Source organism: Esox lucius, chromosome 19 (genome assembly GCF_011004845.1).
Source record: "Esox lucius isolate fEsoLuc1 chromosome 19, fEsoLuc1.pri, whole genome shotgun sequence".
Classification (NCBI taxonomy): domain Eukaryota; kingdom Metazoa; phylum Chordata; class Actinopteri; order Esociformes; family Esocidae; genus Esox; species Esox lucius.
Window position 1 is genome coordinate 5786634 of NC_047587.1, and position 15039 is coordinate 5801672.

The 15039-nt window shown below is 44.5% G+C and overlaps 1 protein-coding gene across 6 annotated transcripts in view; it reads right to left on the reverse strand.

The window, feature by feature from the left end:
* tspan9a (tetraspanin 9a) overlaps positions 1-15039 on the reverse strand; it is a 177738-nt gene that overhangs the window by 5872 nt on the left and 156827 nt on the right. For all 6 annotated transcript variants that reach the window (XM_034288192.1, XM_034288194.1, XM_034288193.1 and 3 more), the window contains 5 exons: positions 12131-12322; positions 10340-10414; positions 3340-3441; positions 2888-3019; positions 1714-1797 (listed from right to left, as the gene is read on the reverse strand). In XM_034288192.1, the coding sequence (XP_034144083.1) occupies positions 1714-1797; positions 2888-3019; positions 3340-3441; positions 10340-10414; positions 12131-12322 (585 nt within the window). The remainder of the gene's footprint in view (positions 1-1713; positions 1798-2887; positions 3020-3339; positions 3442-10339; positions 10415-12130; positions 12323-15039) is intronic.

A 15039-nucleotide genomic window follows, 5' to 3' on the forward strand; every position in this document is an offset into this window, starting at 1 on the left:
TCCTTATGGGAGGGGTTAGCCAGTTTGAGACTATTCCTTAAGGGAGGGGTTAGCCAGTTTGAGACTATTCCTTAAGGGAGGGGTTACCTGGTTTGAGACTATTCCTTAAGGGAGGGGTTAGCCAGTTTGAGACTATTCCTTATGGGAGGGGTTAGCCAGTTTGAGACTATTCCTTAAGGGAGGGGTTAGCCGGTTTGAGACTATTCCTTGAGAGAGGGGTTAGCCAGTTTGAGACTATTCCTTAAGGGAGGGGTTAGCCAGTTTGAGACTATTCCTTAAGGGAGGGGTTAGCCAGTTTGAGACTATTCCTTAAGGGAGGGGTTAGCCAGTTTGAGACTATTCCTTATGGGAGGGGTTAGCCGGTTTGAGACTATTCCTTAAGGGAGGGGTTACCTGGTTTGAGACTATTCCTTAAGGGAGGGGTTAGCCAGTTTGAGACTATTACTTATGGGAGGGGTTAGCCGGTTTGAGACTATTCCTTAAGGGAGGGGTTACCAGGTTTGAGACTATTCCTTATGGGAGGGGTTAGCCGGTTTGAGACTATTCCTTATGGGAGGGGTTAGCCGGTTTGAGACTATTCCTTATGGGAGGGGTTAGCCGGTTTGAGACTATTCCATATTGACAGGATTAGATGGTTTTAGACTATTCCATATTGACAGGATTAGATGGTTTTAGACTATTCCATATTGACAGGATTAGATGGTTTTAGACTATTCCATATTGACATGATTAGATGGTTTTAGACTATTCCATATTGACAGGATTGACTGCAGTCTCAATAATGGGCTTTGTGGGGGCAGGTGGTGGGGTCAGGACAAGGTCAAAGACCTGCAGAGGAAAAGTAAATGAGGTAACATCATATTGTTTTCCTGCTTCTGCCGCCTCAGCCTTCTCTGTGTATGAGATAAGAGACCCACATCCCTCCCTCTCTCCCATCCCTCCCCCGTCAGGGATTTGATAATGTGTGTGTGTAGACAAAGAGCAGACAAGCCCTGTGGCTCAGTCTAACATCAATGTAACTATGGTATTTGTCTCTACATTAAAGTCACTCTGCTGCCTCGGAGACAGGGGTAAGGGACAGGTAGGGGAACCAGGAGGGGTAGACAGGTAGGGGAACCAGGAGGGGTAGACAGGCAGAGTGATATTTCTGAGTAGACAGACAGGTACAGTATTTTAGGGTAGAGTGACCAACAGGTACTTTTCTAGCAGACAATCAGACAGACAAGTTCTTTAGAGTAGACAGTCAGACAGAAACATACTTTATATTAAACACACAGAGGTGCAGACACATTAGGGGAGACAGACAGACAGGTACTTCAGGGGAAAAACAATCAGACAAGTGCTTTAGAGCAGACAGACAGGTTCTTTAGAACAGACAGACAGAGCGCAAGGGCAGACCAAAGGATTTTAGTGACGAGACAGGCGGAGATCTCTTTATCAGGGCTCATATCACTTCCTAGTGTCTGGCTCCAGGATTGGGCACAGAGCCAGATGGCTTTCATTTCCACCAACAGGACCAGGATGCACCAGACAACGTCTTCAAAACTTCAGAACGGCGGAATATGTGGGTGCTACTACGCCCACTGAACACCGGACTTTATTGCCGGCCTGTCTCTCGCAGGGAGAAACGGATCGAGGAGGGGGGGCGCGTGAAGTAACACACAAACGCACACACGCGCGCACACGCGCTAAGTTGCAAACACTGCAGCTCACCTGCACTACCAAGATGCACATTCCAATGGTTCCCATGAGATGCTTATTGTCATCGAGCCACTCCTCCACCTTCTCATAGCAGCCCTAGGACACAGGAAACACAAAGGAGGTTTGAGCGGACACTAGCGCCTGATGGAGACAGAAGGACAGGGTTGACGGAGCACATACTAAAGAACGGTCAGTCGGTGGTTGATGGAGATGAATAATGGTCCGTAGAAAATGGCCATTGAAAAGCTTTTTAACAAAGTCATTTTTGAATGTGGGTAGACATTAAATATTTCAGACAAACAAGGGTGTCGGGTGTAGGAAAATAGGCCGTAAAATCACTGAAGTGCTCCAGGTTTAGATGTCACCTCTGGTTCATTCTGTTCGGTGCTTTCACCAGTTCATTTTCCGGTCACTAATATTGCTGTTTTCAACGTGGCAGAGGGGGGTAAGCAACGTTAGGTCACGTAAAATCATATTAAAAATAATACTTTTCTCAATAACACGCCAAATAATTCATAAAGAAATGTTATATGTATATACTGTACCAGTCATAATTTCGGACATACCTACCCACTCATTCTTACCCATTGGGTAAGTAGGTCCAAAATCTACTAGTACTGCATACAATATGTTTTGGGGGGCCCGTTGCTGTCCCTGTCCTTGTCCATCTGGTCATACTTCTGACCTAGTCTAAAATCAAATAGACTCTGGATTTAGCCCAGAGAAATGTATTTATTATTCCAATTGGACTCTTAATATCTCACCCGGCACAGCCAGAAGAGGACTGGTCACCCCTCTGAGCCTGGGTCCTCTCTAGGTTTCTTCCTAAAATTCGACCTTCTTAGGGAGTTTTTCCTAGCCACTGAAATTCAACACTACTGTTGTTTGCTCCTTGGGGTTTAAGGCCGGGTGTCTCTGTAAAGCACTTTGTGACAACTGCTGTTGTAAAAAGCGCTTTATAAATAAATTTGATTGATTGATTGATTGAATATATATATATATATATACACATACATAGAAACACCTTTACCCTGAGCATTTTTAGATTTAATTGAAGTGCTCTTTGGTTTCCCAGAAAAAAAAGGGAATGTTCAACAAGACCTTTAGGCCTCCAATGTACTGGTCCCTTCAAAGCGCCCAGATATTAGGGGGGTGACCGCCCGGTGCCCGCTGTGTGCCAACTCACCCGAGACCAGAACATGTTGGTGGAGTTGCGTCCACACTCCTGGTAGTGCTCCTGGCAGCAGCGGTCGGGCACCACCTTCTCCTTGAGGGCCTCATGCCAATCTGTGTACCCCACCACGCCACAGCACTTCCACTGTGAGGCGCGCACACACACACACACACACACACACACACACACACACACACACACACACACACACACACACACACACACACACACACACACACACACACACACACACAGGAGACAGGACAGGAGAAGTTAATGACAGCTGTCCACAAGTTTAAACTGTCCTCAAACCAACTAATATAAAAATGACAATAAACAGTTCAAAGTTGCTTTAAAAGCCAAAACCAATACCATTATTCTAACGTTTTACATGTGAAGGTAGGGTGTTTGCTAATGGTCATTATCGAATTAGTTCAGAGTGTGTTCATATACTACATATCTACCTCTGCTTGGATGATGTTCCAGGCATTTCTGAGGCCAACATTGTTATCTGTGTTGTACAGAGCCAGACCATCCTTCAGGTCCTGCTTGGCATTCTCACTGACCTGAGGACAGGGAACACAAGAGAGGTGGCTTCAGGCGAGAATCGTCCGGGGAGAAACAAGCCTAGAAGTTGTTTTGAATCTGAATGTTCAACTTTGACATTGCTACATTCCCTCAGAGTGGCAAGTACGTGTACCTTCTGACAAAGCTAGAGATTCCTCCTGACTGGAATTTAACAATTCGACTCTAGTGGTGAAGTCATAAATATTTAATCAAAGGTGTTAACGAGAACAACATATAAAATCAATGCTTGGTGGTTGTTCAGCAGCTCTGTATACCTTAGGTTTTGGTATACAGGAACATGTGGAGATGTGAGTCATTACACTAGGAAATGACATCTTTTCTGAGAGAGAAGTGCTGCTCTTACAGGAGATAACAACAAAAAGAAGTTTCACAAGGAAGACGAAAAAGGGGCTGGCGAAGGCAATTTGTTTCATATTGAAATCCTAAAATGTAAGCAATGTGTCTCTACGAGTACAACATTTACACCCACTGATGTGAATGGAATAATGGTTTCAAAGCTGACAGCGGAGTGTAGTGTTGTCTTTAATCTACACACTGAGATGAAGCACTAACAGGTTGACTGACTTCAACGAGCCGAACATTGTTATTACAGACAGGTTTTCTGTATAGCAAGAGGTGAGAATCAGACCAGGGCATCAAAATGCACTTCGGGCTTGACAGAAACATTGCAGCCAGAGAATAACAACACTGATAATGACACTATCGCTGAGGACATTCAAATACCAGGTTCCCACTTGAAACGCCAGTGGAGGTTCACTGCTAGTCAGCCCCACATTGAGCGAGACACAGCATAACTTTTGAATGCATTTTTATCATTTTCAGCAGTGCATATAGTATCGTACATGTAGTGTACATGTTTCTTCCCCATTCCTCTGCCGTAACAGGCCTCAATAAACTATTTTCTCTATTAATATTACAATTTCTTTAGTGTAATTACAATTTCACTAAGAATGAGAAGGTTACAATTAATCACGCATAACCCAATTCAATTTCCCTAAACCTTTGAAATAAGATCAGTCTCATTTCAAATCAAAATAGTTTCTCGCACTCTCTGCCAAAGTGGATCAGTGTGTGTTTATTTCACCTTGTCAGCGCACAGGAATCATCATCACGTCTGTCTTTGTGCAGGGAAATGAGATGTGGAGCTCAATCAATCTCTGTCTCTTTTTCCTCTCATGAATGACTCTCTACCTCTCTCTTGCTCATTAATGCTCCCAACAGACCAAATAAATAACAGAAGAAAACAGGGAACCACTCTTCTGCTTAGCCTAAAAGCCCCCATAAAACCCCTCTCCCTTTCTTACCCCCTGCCTCCCACTCTTACCCCCCCCTCCCACCTTCTTGCTGTCCCTCTCTTGTTCTTTGCCGCTTGGTCTTCGGGTATAGTGCATTCAACATGCCTTGAAACGCACCATAATGATCTAGTCTTTACCACCACTAATGAGAAGCATACAAATGACTGTGAAATAAACCAGGGGCTTCATTTCTCACCACTTTGACCCATTTCTTTCCTCTTCGCATGCAGAAATGGATTCAAACACTTTGTGGGAGTTATTTCTAATAAAACCCTTGACTAAAGTCTGTGCTGACAGTGAAGTTGTTGATAGCAGGACTGTGCCTTTCTTAGAGAAAACCATCAGTCACAACAAGATGAACTTTCCTCAGGACCTGTCAAAATGGATCAACAGAATACCTCAAGGAGACATATTGACAGTGTAAAATCTCCCTCATTATGGAACAACACTGTGCTGGCTTCCTCTGGGCAGCAGATCCACCTGCATCAGCAGAACAGGACGGGAGAGAGAAGCCATCCATCATGTCCAGGCCAGCCATGAGGTCGAAGGCTGCAGGCTGGAACCAGGGCCAGTTGGATGGGAGTGTGAGGGAAAGGCCATTACAACGGTGTAATTAAATGGATGAAGAGCCAGCATCCCTCTGATCACTATGTCCCTCTAATGTCACAGAGCAGTGTGTGGCCGTGTTGTTCGGTGTGTCCTAACAGGGCTGCCGTAGGCTGCCGGGCCAAGCAGCAGGGATGCCATTTTTTGGCACTAAGCGAAAACCAAAGACACAAACAGTGCTGTCAAAAAAGACAGTGAATTCACTTCTCTTGGTACTTTGTTGTACTTGGCCAATGCAGTTGGCAGCAGGTACCATCACTCTTAATTCTGAAACAGCGTAGCTACATATAATTATCCACACAGTCTCCTTCGGGACAATGCACAATCAGAGAGGGTGAGTTAATGGCAATTACAAGACACTAATCTTTTCGGTCAGTACGGCACCTTCCCTGGGTTGGCATCCTGTGGCTGGGTGATCATGGTGTTGTGTGTTTCTAAAGACAGAACTGCCTCCTGACTGCTATGCACCTACAGACCAGGGGCAGTGTGGGATGGGGGGGTCTAGCTGTTCTGTCATGGGAGACCATGGCTTTCCCTTTGGAGACCCCAGGTAAATGCAAATGGATAGCTTCAGAAGAGCTTCTTCAGCTTTAAAGTGGCACTGTGTAGAATCCTGCCTCTAATGTTTCCTAGATTGAATTTTAAACAATGACAAGTGCCCTCCTTCCCTTTCCTTACCGAACCAGACTGGAACTGTACCAGCTAGTCCACATGGAAACTGAATGTGTTGAGGGTGTGGAGGATATTACTGCAAAAGTCAAAAGGGAGTATGAGCAGAATACAAGTCAATGCAAGCTGACAGACGGACCGCAACAAACGATGCAACGAGGAAGTCATTTTGGGGATAAAAAATATCTGAAACATTAGCTTAAATCTATCCTGCTGATGCCTTCTGGTAATTCATGCTTGTAGTACAATACAAATTTTATTATGGCCCTGTTAAACTGAGTAATGCTGATCTAAAGTAAATGTAGGTTAAAAAAAGAAGCACCTTATTGTGGTCTCTTACACTGACTAATAAACTATAGGGCATTATTCAGAGCTCTGCATGTTCAAATCACCATTGCTAAGTCCCACTTCCCTTTATCCACTGGCCAGTGAGCCCTCCACCACCTGAACAGGGTTGAACCACTAAACAGAATCTTTTAAATACTTTTTTGTCTTTCCAGACTCCCTTCAATTGGCAGATGGTAAGGTTTTGCATACTTTTCTATTGGTTTGACAGAGACATGCAAACATAATCAAGCCCAGCTATAGGATTTCAAATTATTTCCAATACCATCTGAAGCCAGATGTGCAACAGGGGCACTACAGGACAGTAAGAAGCAGACAGCTGGCCACGCTAAGATCTGGCGCAACAACACTCAGCTAGGCCGGGCCCACATGGTATCAATCACATGGCTGGGAACGGAACCAATCGACCCATCGTCCCTGCTGGTGGGGAGTCAGAAATACTTCTCACAGGACACCTCCCCACATTAAGTCAGACTCAGCCAGAATGGGCCACATCCCAACATGGCCAAAAAAGTCTTAGCAAGTGTATTTATCTTGTTTCCAGGTTTAAAAAAATCTTTAAAATTAGATAAATTTCCTTAACAATCAAAAAAATTTACCATAAATGTACCATATAAATCTCGTTTTAAGTTATGTTTTTAGGAGAAACAAGTTCTTCTGACTTAAGGCAAAGGAAACAGAATTGAGATGTCAGATCACTATCAATAATCTTTTCAGACTGGAAACTGCTCCTTATTTTACGTTTGAATTGCTCCTTTTTTTTTTTTTACTAATTTCAAGATACCTGCCTAAATATTTGTGCTTGTGTCCTTGCTTCAGGAAGTCCTACCTAGTGTCATTTGTCTTGTCCCACTGGCAGATGATTTCGCTTATTTCAAGCAGATATCTCCTTTTTTCCCCCTTATGACAGTCATTTTCTGCAGTGTATCCACAATCATTGGGGTTTTCCTCAGACAAGACATGAACGGCTTGTTCAGCAATAACACTAGGGCCAAAACACCCTAAGAACACAAACTCATGAATAGAGCAACTCTTTCTCCCAGGGTTCCCCGTCTACACCATTGTACAGGCCAGGGCCATTTCTGGCAGCAAGGGTCCTTACTGCAGACCAATAGGCAGGTCAAAAGTGTAACTTCTTCTGTAATTGAGGGTGGGTAAATAATGCATAGGTAGGGATTTACAGTAGAGTATTGAACCTCTTCCCATTCTTCCAGTACTGTTAGATGCCAGAGGGGCTCACATCACCACACCAACTTCTACCGGGGGGCCAGCCAAACTTCGACCCCCTCTAGTGCCTGGCCACTGGCAGTCTTGTCTGATCATCTGTCCTGTCTTTCCACAAATTAGCTAATATGCTAACGCTAGAACTTCATCTGGCTGGATAGCCTAGCCGTTAGCGTTGGTGTAGAGTAGCTTGCCCAGAATGAGGTCACAGCGCTAAAGACGGATGGGTGTAATCTGGACTCTGGCTTGCCATCTGCTGTAGTCAGATTGTGGGTCACGGCAGGGCCAGCACTAGAATACTGAAGTCATTCCATCAGAGGTAAGCTTGTGTTTGCTTATTGAGGACTGTGGTGTAAAAGGACATACCATAGTCCCCATTTGAGGAGGGGAAGATGCTAGTTTGGAATCCAAACTGATATAAAAACTGATACAATGTGAAGTGAAACCTATCTGTTAGATTCCAGGCTAAGAATACACTGCAGTGAACTAACATTCCAAGACACTCTAAGAGCAGTGGCTTCCCATCATGTGCTATCATGAACCTCAGAGCATCATGCTTTCATAATATCACTAGTTTATATCACTCATTTACAACTGTCAAATATACATTTAGGAGCCTCTCTTGATAGACTGCCAAACGCTGTCTGTATATCACTCAGACTTGTTAATAAATGCCTTGTGATTTCTAGATCAAATAGCCATGGTCAATTAGTGATTCTTCTGATCACAGAGCTCAGAGGGAAGGCTGAGCTTCACATATTTTCTTTCTCTCATATGGCATACCATATAGAGACATAGAGAGAGAAAGCAAGTAAGAGAGAGAGATGGAGAGAAAGAAACAAAGAAAAATAGAATAGAAGAATGAGCCAACAAAAGCAAACCCAATTCAGGCATGTATGTGCCTAATTAATACACATAGCTCAACACTATATTATCTCTCTCCATTCTGATACCATAGCCTCAACGTTTTATTTACCTACAGTTTGAATTCCCCTGTGAGGAACCATTGCTGATCTAATGCAGAGTTTGTGAAGCAAGGGTATAGAGAAATATACTTATAAGCCATGACAGTGTATGCACTCACTACTGTTACTGCACTGGATAGGAGCGTCTGCTAAATTACTAAACATAAATGTAAATGCCACATTCAATAATGCATCGTTTGCAAAAACAGCTTCACATTTAAACGACAAACATAACTAATAATTAAAGATACATTTCGGGCCATCAACATTACTTTCACATCATCTAACCTCAACGTGGAGACTCGCACACAACGAATCTGTGGAGACAAGAGGACTCATAAACCACTGGAGCCACTGACTGAATTAGAAATCAATTGCCATAAGACAGCTCTTAAGTTAAGTCAAGAGGCTGGTGCCCTGCATGACTTCAGTGCTGATCTAGAATCAGGACGTGTATTCATAAAGCCTTTCAGAGCAGGGGTGTGTTTGCCTTTTACATCTTAATGGACAATATTCCAGTCATGAAAGGGGAGCTGATTCCGTTCCATTCCTACTCCAAATTCACTCCTCCATTTATAACGGCCAACCCTTAAGGATATAAAATCCGGGAGCACTTCCACTCTAAAGGGCGGTTTCCCAGACACAGATTAAGCCTAGTCCAGGACTAAAAATACATTCCAATGGAGATTTTCCATTGAGTTATATTGTTTTCCTCCAGGACTAGGCTTAACCTGTGTCTGGGACATCGGCCCTGAGAATCTGTCTGAATATGAGCTCAAGTTTCTATGACGAATACCTTCAATGGTGATACGAGTCTGCTGTGCTGCCGTCAAACCAAGTACTCTCCTCTAAGACACTTTGGAAGAGCCCTGGTTTGGGTTTATTTTGTTAAGCTGGTTATATCTGAAGATGAGGCTTATAGGTGGCCGACATATTTACTGATTGTGTGAGCCTGCCTTCTTGCCTGGGAGACATGGAGAGATCCAAATCTCATATTGGATCAGGAGCTAACTGCTAAATAAATCCCTTCATCAGCCTGAGAGGCAAAACTTAAGTAATAACCTGAGAACAAAGAGAAATACCTTATGTCCTAGGGGGAAAACCACTTTGAAATAGAAAAAGAACTCATATAATGCCAATTTTCTTTTACTATAGCCCTTCTGATGTACATACATAAAACATTTCCTAGAGTTTCGCTGCTTCGTTTATCGGGGGATATTTATAGGTTGATTTTAAGACTGCCATTAACCTCCTGAGCTTTACATGCCATCCAGTGTTTTCAGATTCTCAAGGCCTGGCCAAGGCCCTAGGGGTCATGGGAAATGCTGATCTAAAGCTTAATGGTAGACGGGACATACAAGAGTGGGGCTAAAACAGGGCTCAGGAACAATTCCACTGAGCTAAGTCGACCAGGGGACTGACTGCATTGTGTGGGCTGACCTGTGACCTTTTGGACCACGGAGGTCATCTCGGCACGGTGAAGACGCTTAACCCCTCAACCTTTCAATGTGAAAAAAAATGCTACTGAAAGAAGATACTGAAGTCAAAGCATGGAACAACTGGGCCGTACTCATGCACACTACACACTATTTCTGTTGCGCTGGGGTGCATGGAGTGTGCGCGCGCATGTTTCATATTAGTTTTCATGTCATGCTTAACACATGGTAAAATAAATTCAGAAGTTGATCAGCAATTTACATTCATCTGTATAAAATAATATAACATTCCCTTAGTCAAACACTGTTACCTTGGGGACATTAAAGAAGTCTTACCTTATCTGAATACACAAAGAAAAGGATGAGTAGTATCAGCTCCGCCAGCAGGATAATCAGCAAGACAATGAAGAACTGCAAATTAAAGGGGGGGTGGGGTGTGGGGGGTGGGGGGGGGGCAGATGGAGAGACAGGGAGGAGTGGGAGAAAGAAAAAGGGAAGGAGAGAAAGTGAGTGCCTTAGTGAGAGTCAACATGCTAGGAGATTTAACTCCCCCAGAGATGAATCTCCCACGTAACCCAGCGTCTCCTCAGACTTTCCACTAAATATTTACTCTAGCCCTTATTCACAGCATGGGAGCACAGGAACGGCTACATCTAGAAATTCATTCTTGAAGAAAGTTCTATTAATCCTGCCCTGTTTGTTTTGGGGTTTATAATTTGCATCACAGCCCCAATAAAACAGTGATCACAATGAAAACTGTGCTGACAGTTGTTTGTTTAATCTTTAGGTGGCCAGTTCAACATTTAATTGTTTCATTGAATCTTCTGACTTTTGTTGGCAATTCCCACAAAATCTGTTTGTAATTTCCTCTGGGCGCGGAAGGATTCGGGAACAGCTTGTGTAGACAAAAAGTTGCTGCTCTGATTGCACGATGTGTGTAAGTGTGCGTGAATGAAAGTGTGTCTGAGCGCACACTCACTTTCATGTCTGCGATATCGGCAGAGTGTCACACATTTCAATCTCGTCTTGAATTTTGTGAGGGGCTCTTTCAATCGGTCTAGCCTAGCGTGAGCTTCCTGACCTTTCAAATAAATTCAATCCAAAGAGTTTGTTCACAGAACAACTTCACAGACAATGTCAGGCTGGTACCTTAGATCTGACTGCCCCCAGGAGGGCTAACTCCGCAATGATGTAGACAGACAGAGAAAGACAGAAAAACAGAGAAAGACAGAGACTGACTGTTCACACCTGAATCAAGATTGGTATAGAATTGGTCAAAAATCAATACCCATTGGCTTTGAAATGACTTAACAGCGATGTTGTATGAAACTTTTATAGTCTTATTTAACAACTTGGTGTTCTGGCGGAGATACATGACCTAATCTTCTCTCTTTTTTTTCTTGGTCTCTCAAGTGTCGGAAAACTGGTAAAGCAGATGCTACACATTTAGAGCTGTGTTGATGGAGTATTCAATACACTTTCAACTACTGTGCGAAGTAAGTGCTAAGGGATTGGGCGTTCTCTCATTTCCAAGTAATTTAAACAGTTTCACATCCACATTATGTAAATGTACACAAACTTTGCAATTTAAATAAAACCGAATAAACCTGTGGAGGCTTTACCTGGAACAACATCAGTCTAGACAAACAAGAATACTATATTCCACCTTGTATGAATTCATTCGGCATCATCTTTATTAATTATTTATTTATTTGACCATTAATGGATGTCATTGAGTGCTACATAATTAAAGCGCTAGCCAAAGGGCCACACTGGCAATAATTAAAATGAGGCTGTGACTGCAGCTATGAATGATGGGATACTGTCCCTTTTTACAATGGGAGAGATTGTGTGTGTTTGCACATACATGTCGCTCAGATTCTTACGCTTGCCAATTTTTCCTGCTTCTAACACATCAAGTTTGAGGACAGAATGTTCACTTGCTGCCTAATACATCCCACCCACTGACAGGTGCCATGATAACGAGATTATCAGTGTTATTCACTTCACCTGTCAGTGGTCATAATATTATGGCTGATGGGTATATATTATATATATATATATATATATATATATATGAGTGTGTGTGTGTGTGTGTGTGTGGGGGAAGGTCAGACCATAACTCACACTCAGAAGCAGGCACTTGTTCTCCTTGATGGCACCCAGGCAGCCAAGAAAGCCGGTTACCATGACGATGGCGCCGATGGCAATAACTAGGTTGGCCGCGGAGAGCGACGGGAAGGAGGGCGAGAAGGTGGCGAAGCTGCCCTGGGACACAGACAGCCAGATGCCCACGCCAAGTAGCCCACAGCCACACAGCTGCAAGGCAAAAGATGAGAAGACAGAAACGCAGGTCAGAGAGGTAGGAAATAAACTCATCACAAAGACAGGCCTGTTCAGTGGAATCTTTGCAGTACAGATACAAGCATTCAGAAATAATGACAAGCGATACTGAACAGCCCACAGAGAAATTAGTCTTGAAAGTACAAATCCAACCTAAGTTAGCATATCCTCAGAAAGGCTGTAGGGCTGACCCCCCTCCCCCTATGTAGCATGGGTGGAGAGAACAACCAAACAAGAGAATGTACACCCATTACAGCATATTACCACATTCAGTTAAGCCAATTATAACTCTACTGCAGGTCTGAGCAGTCTGCATGCATACCAATAAACTATACACATAATCTCGCATCCAAAGGCCCCCTCCCCCCAATCTCTCTCTCTCACACACACACACACACACACACACACACCTGCACACACACACACCAGACAGACAGACAGACAGGAAGGAAGACTGAGGTGGGCATACAGGAAGACTGCAGTGAAGGTTCATAACAGTGATAAAGCAGCCCCCAGGGGGAGCAGTTCCATGGGGCTGGAGTTCCTCCACAGTCCATTGCCCCTACAGAAACAGGACCATATTGTACATCTCTCGGGTTTAGCATGCCCTGCATTAATGCACCACAGTGTTTATGGAAGTTGCCTGTGGACGTTCCATCCATCAATGATAAGAGCAGACAGGACAGACACTGGGCGCATTCCAAATGGCAACCTATCCACTTTGTTGTGCCTTACCTTACACGGGAATAGGGTGTCATTTGAGAAGCGCCACAGTGGGGATGTGCTTCCAGGCCCAGCCCAGTAAAAAAGCAGCCAAGAGAGGACATGTCCACCCGACTAATGGAATGAAATACCCAGTGCAATCTTGTTGTGAATGGGAAATCCCAACGAGGTGAAATATGGTCAGATGGCGTGATAAATTCAACGTCGCCGCCCCTCCAATCTCCCGGCAGTGCTTCAGAACGCATTCATGCCAGCCGGCTGTGTATGGAACCATGTACAGGACAACGCAGGAGCGCAGGACATACCGGGCACACATTTCAGAAGAGGATTAGCAGCAATACGTAACGATTTCCATTCAATGAGTTGGTTAATTGGACTGACAAACAGTGCATTCAATACCTCTAAGCACCGAGAACTTAAAGGCTTACATCCAGAGATGACAAATGGCTCTGTCACTCTCTGTTAACGTCAACGCCACCCTCTTCTGAGAGCCCCACCGAAGTCTACCTTTCCAGGAAATACATTCAGAAAGAAACAAGTGTCTTCCACACTGGTGGTGTATATATGAGTGGCTCTCAGAGTGTTGGTGGTGAATATAACAGTGTGTCAGGAGAGTGTGAGGGCTGTGCGATGATTGGGGGCACACACAGCGAGGCAAAGCGGTGACGAGGGTGGCGTCGAGAGATGTCTCCATCCTAATGAGTCCTACGAGGTCTGGGTCTCTGGATATATAAACCTGGGACCGGTCACAGAGTTCAGGCCGTCAAAGACCCATCTAACCGGCGCACATTGAGTAGCGCTCTCATTAACCTGTGACATTTCCATTGTGCAAGCTGTGTGGCCTGTGTTTCTATAGGTCAGAGGCCGACGTCAGATACTTCTTTGTGTATACAAGGGGCTTCAGAGGGTCTGCATTACCTTTTAAGAGCTTAAAGAGAGAGAACACAACGTCAGGTGGTTACAGTCAGGAAGTTCCTTAGAACCTCAGCCCTGTATAAAGATTGCCTAGTAACGAACACTGAGATTCTAGCATAAAGAGCTTGTTTCATTGGCGGGGGGGGGGACGGCGACATGGACTGCGTGACTAACGTTAGGGATGTAATAACAAACAACAAGATGGAGATCTCGTGCGGGAGGTTTAAGGAGGGAGAATGGAATGCACGAGGCGCCCGAGCGAAAGGGCACGACCCCGAGAAGACCAGGGAGCCTTTCATCCCTCCGAAGCAGCACCTCAGATTGGCCACCCATTGGGCATCTGTTGTTGCTCACCTCAGAAAAACAGCAGCAAAACAATGACTAACTGCTGTGTATGTGAAGGAGAGTAAGACAGACCCGGGAGCACAGGGGCTGTAGTCTCCATCACCTTAACAACACATAACCCGGCCCTGGGAGGCCCTGATTCAGCATGGAAAATGAAAGGTCATGTTTTAATGCTGAGTGGATAATATGCAGATCTCCCAGCTCATAGAAGTAGAATTACTAGAACAGACTTGCCCCTGAACGTCAGAGGTACCGTGAAGGGTGAACTGATGGTCGTTTTGAATGTACCCTTACATGTGCCAAGCAGGAAAACCTAATCCGTTCTAGCAATTCCACCTGAATGGCCAAAGTTCCTGTCGAGAGTAAGAATGCTACGTGAGTAGAACTAGGTGAGTCATGAGAGCGGACAGGTCATCAGGGGGCAGGAGCACAGAGAGGTCAGTCTTCAGACTGGAGGGAGGTTCTGTGTCTCTAGGTGACTGTGACTAATGACCAGGCTTTTGGAACAAGTGTCTTCTGTAAGTGATTATGAGACACCCAGCCACCAGCCAATCCGTCCGTTGTCAGACCCTCCAGCAGTACCACCAACCCCAATGTGAAGGGAGGATATCCGAGGCTACGGTAGGCCATTTGACTGAGCTCATACCGACTTACTGAGCTGCTTATGTAGTTGGTTCTGTTGCAGGCACCCATCTGTGTGAATGGATCCA